Genomic DNA, 6,548 nt, shown 5'->3' with positions numbered 1-6,548 from the left:
GTGTAAAACTTCTTCACTTAGATCTGTTTCTTCCAGTTGAATCCTGTTAGAGCTGGGAGGGAGTAACCCTCAGCACAGATGGTGTAAAAGCTGCCTAGTGTGTCGTCCCAATTCCATGGCAAATTTTCATGTTCTGTACTTTGAAGGGGCACTGACTTCCCAATCACGCAGCCATGCCTGTGATCCTTCGGAAGATGAGTCATGGTGCAACCTGTATAGCCGAGTACCGGGATGGAATTTGCAGCGTGTGGATCGCTCCCGATGACGGGACTAGATGTTCTCTAAGCTCGTGTGCGGGGTAACATAGCGTGCTTTATTAAAACAGACTTGGGGCTGTTAAAAGCAGAATGCTGTGTTTGATGTTGTTTGGGGGGTTTTGTTTTGTTTTTCATTACTGCTCTGCCATCGATTTTAAAGTATAATAAAGTAACGAACGTTACCCTGAGCTAAGTGGCTTTAAATGCTGGGCTAATTTACACTCAGAGCGTGGCTTTCAGCGTCAGGCGATCTTTTTTGCCAACATAAGCACTCAGCTGAAACAACAGCTATGACTCAGTTGCCAGTGAACGCCGCTTGAATTGATTTAGTCCGAGTTCAGATTTAGCACATAATCACGTTCAATTTGATCCACTGTGCTGCCTAGAGATAAAAGGGTTGAAAAAAATAGATTTAGCTTATGTCAGTCTCTGTGGTGATGTCATTGCCATGAGAGATGGAATAGCGCTGTTACTATGCTGTGCCTGCTCAGTTGGTGGGTGTACGAGGGAAAGGCAAGGAGCAACTCGGTTAAGTGCAAAGAGCTTGTGTCTGAAGCTTATCGTCAGCACTGGAACAGATTTTTGGACTGTTCAATTGCAATACTGTATTGAAGATTTTTTTTTTTTTCCTTCCAATCATTTGTCCCTCTGAGCGTGCCTAACTGTGTACGAAAGGGGGGGATGCCAGCCCGTAGCATGGACTGTGATGTCTCCACTCTGGTTGCCTGTGGGGTTGATGTGGAGATTTTTGCCAACCAAGAGGTTAAGGTATGCACCTCCAATTCTTTTGTTACAGATGCTTCTTAGAAAAGCCTTTGGGAGCGATAGGCATTTGTACGCAGCAGTTCAGAATGAGGAGGCAGATGAGATTGCGCTGCAGTAGTAAAAGACACGCAGTTAAAAAATCTGTTAATGAAAGGAGAGAAATACTGGAGAGAAATGTGCCTGCTTTTCACTGTGTTCTGATAAGCTGAAAGAACAGGCTAGTGTTTACTCTTTAATGAAATAAGAAATGGGTTATATAACTGACATCTGTGCATATGCATGTTTCATATTCATAACAAATCATTCATTGTTAATTTTGTCGAGATATTTTTAGTCCGGTGTCACTTTTTAGATCAGCCTGGTCGTAAATCCTATTAATGTGGATAATCTTCAGATCTTTTCACTCCGTTGGACAGTGGCTGTTTCTTTCCTTCAGATACAAATCATGTATGCAAGCATAAATGTTTTGTGAAGGGTTAAAAGTTTGTAACAAGAATTTTGGTGCATCTGCAATATAACAGAATACAAAAAGTTGTGCATCTTGTATATCATGTGAATACCTTAAAAACAATGCTTAAATCTAAAGCTTGATATGCTGGGTTTATCATCTTTTAATTAGACAACTGCTGTTGAAAAATCGTTGTGTGTAATCGCTTACTGTTGAAATCAATTATCTTTTTCATTTATTCTCATATTACTGCAAGAAAATCACTGCAAATTGAGTTTGAAAGAGGAATTTTAAGTATGCTTTTCACAGATCGTCTGAAAGAGCTCATAGGCATAATACAGTGCTATTCAGCAGTTTATTTAAAGGACAGAGATACAGACAACACTGGTTTCTAATCTGATTGCTGTGTTCTTAGTATTAAAAGAATTAAATGGGAAAAAAAGGATTTACAGATTGGAGGTCAGATTTTGAATCCCTGTTCTCTTTAATTCCAAATCAAACACTGAAGCCAGTGGAAATATCTGGAAATCACTTTCATTTGCAAGAGGTTATTATGATTTTTACTTCCCTGTTAGTTTGTTCCCAGGTGATATCATGTGTACTTTGTACAGATGCTTTTGTGTTGCAGCAAGAGAGATTCTTCCTAATTTAAGAAGCGTTTTCTTAACAGCTTAATACTGGATTCAGAGATGAAATAGAGGATAATTCAGAGGAATGATTCAGGCGAGCAGTCTAGCCTGCACTGGGACATGTTTCCTGTAGTGTTTTGAAGTAGTAAAATGCTTATCTGCTTATTCCCTTTTTTTCTTTTTTACTTAAGAACATTTTTTTCTTTAATGTAGGCATTAGACCTGCATTGATACGGGCTGTACCTGGAGCAGCTCTCTTCTAGTGTCTGGCCCACGTTCAACATAAAGACTATGCAAGAAATAAAGTTGTAGAGATCTTCTTGTATCCTTATTCCTATGACAGTAGCAATGAAAAAGCAAAATCCTGGCTGCTGTAAAACCAGCAGAAAGCTTTCCATTGACTTGGGTAAGACTTAGATGAGCCTGATTTAAGGTGCAGCATCACAAAGTGTGGCCCAGGAAGATGGGATAAAATAGAACAAAAGGGTTACAGAGACTTTACGGGAATTGTAATTTCATTTTACTTGGACCTTTGTACTTTCTTTCCTTTGGCTGTAAGTGCCTTTTTTGGTCTTTTCTTCCCTGCTGTCTGAATTAAAATTTGGAGTGCACAGCTTTTGGGTATATTCACAATGGAGACTGCACTGCAGACTGCAGTGCAGCGTACAAACAGTAAGTCTACGTTGAACTTGTCTGGCTCGGCTGCTAGAAGCAGTCTGTCCTCAGTGACCCACAGCTCTCTGCAGCCTAATTCTCACACAGTTGTCAGTGCGGGCGGTTGTCGGAGGCTGTGTGCGGTGCTGCTTCCAGCGCTCCCGCCTAGCTGGCTCTGCCCTCATCCCCAGCCTCGGCACAGCAGGCTGAGCTCGGCAGCCTCCTCGGGAAAGTTTCAGTGCCAATGGTATTTTGCAGGTGGAGAGACCTCCTGCTCTTTGCTCATTCCCAGGAGAATTGCAGGAAAAAAAACAACCATTACATATTTTCTTGTCTGCAAAAGGGGTTCACTTTGAGGTGGGGTCTGGTCACTGTAACCATAAAAATGTTGGTGTTAACTTCGATAGGATGAAGGGAACATCAAGCTTTAAGGTCAAAAAGGAAAGAGGCTGTTTATGAGAAGTGATGGGTGTGGAATGAAAGAGCAAAAGCAAGCACAGAAATCCTGCCTTCTCCCCCTCCCCTGTTCTCCTGTGCGCATCTCTCCGCCCAGCCCTTCTGCAGGTCAGCTGGCAGGCACAAGTCGGGTTAGGAACTCCAGTCTAGGCTACTGTCCTGTCCATTTGCTTCTGCTCTAGAGCTTTCAGTGCAGGGGAAAGGTTTTGTTGTGGGGAGCCTTCCGGCTGTGCGAAGGGAATGTTCCTTCATTGGTAGAACAGTTCTATTGAAGATTTCGTGATGCCTGTGGCACGCGATGAGATGTTAGAATGAGCTATTAGTCCTTAGTGTCAGCAGGCATTATGTTTGTGGTTTTAGGAGACGCTTGCAGCACAGCTTACGTCATTTCAGTGTAGCGGTAGAACTGACGTGAGGCCTTCGCCAAGGATGCCGGTCGTACTGAGCCATGCTTGTCCCGCTTGCGGTGCGCGGGTTGGGTGCACCTGGGAGGCTGCCTGCAGCTAGGCAGGGTGGTGGGGGATGGATGGGAGCTGCCCTCTTTCCAGGCCTGCCGTGGAAGAGCAGGGTGTGTGTTCGGGGTGTAGAGCCGGAGCTCTCGCAGCAGTTGGCAGTGATGCCTCCTGAAGTCGTCACTCCTCCAGGGCAATGGCCCTTCAGTGACGGGCTTTCCCACAGGGAGGCAAAGGCTGTTACTGGGCGCAGGGCTTGGGGTGGAGTGACCTGCTTAGCTTATTGCTGCTTTTCCACCTATGGAAGTGACCTCATTCTGTAGGCATTACGCTCTTAGCATCTGGCAGACAGTCTCGGAAATACGCTTCTTTCCATTTGGCCTCTGGAACAGGAGAGCAGTTACTTAGCACTGAAGGCAGAGCTTTTTAGTTTCAGCATTTGGAGTGGCTCATCACTTCAACAGAGGCCTGTATGGGTGCCCTGAAACTGGCAGCTGGCCCACAGCACTGACACCGTTGGTTTACCATCCATGAACCCATCCAACAAGCCTTTAAGTTTTGATCAGCTGCTGCTTTGCATTGTCTTTCATAATCCAAAAATTGGGTCAGGCTCATCAAGACGCTACCAACTGTAGAGTGCTGGTATATCATGAACTGGGAAACATGGCTGGGAAACTTGAGAAGACTACCGTAGAAATCATCAAGTGCAATTCTGCTTTGAAGTTCACCTAGATAATTCAAATTCTTCTTCCAGTGCCTCTAGATGATGATTTTATGTAGTGATGTTTGTTACATAAGCAATTAGTTAATTAATATCTTGTTTATTTCTCATAAAGAAATTCCAAGCATCACTAAAACAGTGGAAGAGAATTCAAACTCTTACTCTAAGCAAGATACTCTTATTAATTCTTCATGTTCTCTCTTCAGTTATGTTCACACACACCGTTCTGCTAGGCAACAAGGTACGATTGGGACCACGAGGCACTGTTGTGGCAGAGAAGACATGCTAATGATCCAGAGAGAAATGGTATCTGAAGACAGTAGTGTAAAGTAATATGAACAGGACCATTATCTTAATGCAAGGAAAAACCAATGTGGACATGAGCCAGGAGGCAAACAGGAGTAGCAGAAATAAATAGTCTCACTGTTTTGACTGTATTGTTTTGGGGGATTAATCCCCATTGAAGAGTGTTTCTCTCAATCTGTAAACTCATTACTCAGTTCGAACGCTCCAGTGTGAACACTGCTAACACTAGTTTGTGTGGGATGGATGGTTTGGAGATCAGTCATTGCCTTGCAGTTGCCTTTGAGAGATTTAGCATCTTCCCTAAACTTCTGAGGTCTAGAGGGCAAAAGCATGGTAGGTTCCTGAGGGTTTTTTTCCTTCACACTTCAATTCTCTATTTGTAGAAGTGGCTCATTCACAGAGATGTTCTGAGGTTTGAAGCTTAGGTGCTCTAAGATTATAGTCAAGTCAGGAAGGCTGTAGAAAAAGGGAGGAGTGTCGCTGCTCCTCTGAATGCTGCCAGCTGTCCAGTGGCAGAAATCCTGTTTTGTGGGGAGAGTTCCTTTTGTTTTTCAAATTATTCTCCTTAGCCATGTGAACTTGATTTGTGGGAAGAGACTGTTGCACAGTCATAGAATCATAATCATAGAATCACAGAATGGTTTGGGTTGGAAGGGACCTTAAAGATCATCTAGTTCCAACCCCCCTGCCATGGACAGAGACACCTTCCACTAGACCAGGTTGCTCCAAGCCTCATCCAGCCTGGCCTTGGACACTTTCAGGGATGGGGCATCCACAGCTTCTCTGGGCAACCTGTCCCAGTGCCTCCCCACCCTCTCCAGGAAGAACTTCTTCCTGATATCTAATCTAAATCTCCCACTTTCAATTTAAACCCGTTCCCCCTTGTCCTGTCACTACAGGCCCTTGTAAAAAGTCCCCCCCAGCTTTCTTGTCTGCTCCTTCAGGTACTGGAAGGTGCTACAACATCCTAAGATTCCACAGACTGGGGCTATAAGGAGTAAACCAAACAGCAGCATGACTGCTAAAAATACCCTGATGGCTAGAAAGGACTGCTTTGTAATTTCTGTTAGTATTGACTGCCTGATCGTTCTGTTTGCAAACGATGTTGCATTTGTGAAATCTTCAAGATCCAATAGTTCTGCCTGAGAAATAGAAATTTATGTCTTTTGATCTCTGCTACTATTTTCATCTAGAGTTATGTGACAAAACACTTAGCTTTCTTGCACATTTATTAACATTTTTAAAATAGGAGTGTTTGGTTTGGAGAGAAAAGTGCAACCTCTTTTTCTACAGTGTTCAAAAAAGCTGTAACTGCTCCAAAACTCATGTAAACTCAGGGAGTTAGAGAGTTAAAAGATGTCATCTTTGTTTCAAGAGGATTGTAATATATTTTTTTAGATAAAGCACTAGTTGCTGTGTTGTAAATATGAAAAAAATCAACATCTGTAGTCCCTAAATTAGCAGGTCCAGGTCCAGAGAGATACTTGCCACTTTTACTGTTCTCTCTGTTCTTCTGAAGGTGCCAGGAGCTCTAATGCTCTTTGAGGCACACTGACCCTCTGCACAGCTTCCGTGTCAGCGCTGGGAGACCCTGAGCCAGCAATCCTGGGGCTCGTGCACCCAGCACTGTTGCAGGCTGAGGCACTGCCTGTGTTACAGAAAGAGTTGAGGCTTTGCCTTTGTCCTTCTACCCCCGTGTGAAGGCAACTGAACCCTTAAGAACTTTACAAAGAAGAAGTGATACAAGGGAAAGACTTTGAGGGTTGTGATGCACCCCTTAGGCTTACCTTCAATTATTTGTATTTGCTTTTTGCTTGGCGCAGAGGAAGTCAAGCTGTAACGCTGGAGGTCAGTGGCAGC

General features: G+C 43.7%; 1 protein-coding gene across 1 annotated transcript in view; it reads left to right on the top strand.

Moving 5' to 3' along the window:
- The first annotated feature begins 938 nt into the window (after nt 1-938).
- The window catches only part of RCAN2 (regulator of calcineurin 2), a 37,192-nt gene continuing 31,582 nt past the window's right edge, over nt 939-6,548 (top strand). The window contains exon 1 of the mRNA XM_010150514.1: nt 939-1,025. Within this exon, the coding sequence (XP_010148816.1) occupies nt 939-1,025 (87 nt within the window). The remainder of the gene's footprint in view (nt 1,026-6,548) is intronic.

Source organism: Eurypyga helias, unplaced genomic scaffold, assembly GCF_000690775.1.
Source record: "Eurypyga helias isolate BGI_N326 unplaced genomic scaffold, ASM69077v1 scaffold4004, whole genome shotgun sequence".
Taxonomy (NCBI): Eukaryota; Metazoa; Chordata; class Aves; order Eurypygiformes; family Eurypygidae; genus Eurypyga; species Eurypyga helias.
The sequence above is the reverse complement of the archived record's forward strand: the minus strand, read 5'-3'. Positions and strand labels throughout refer to the sequence as shown.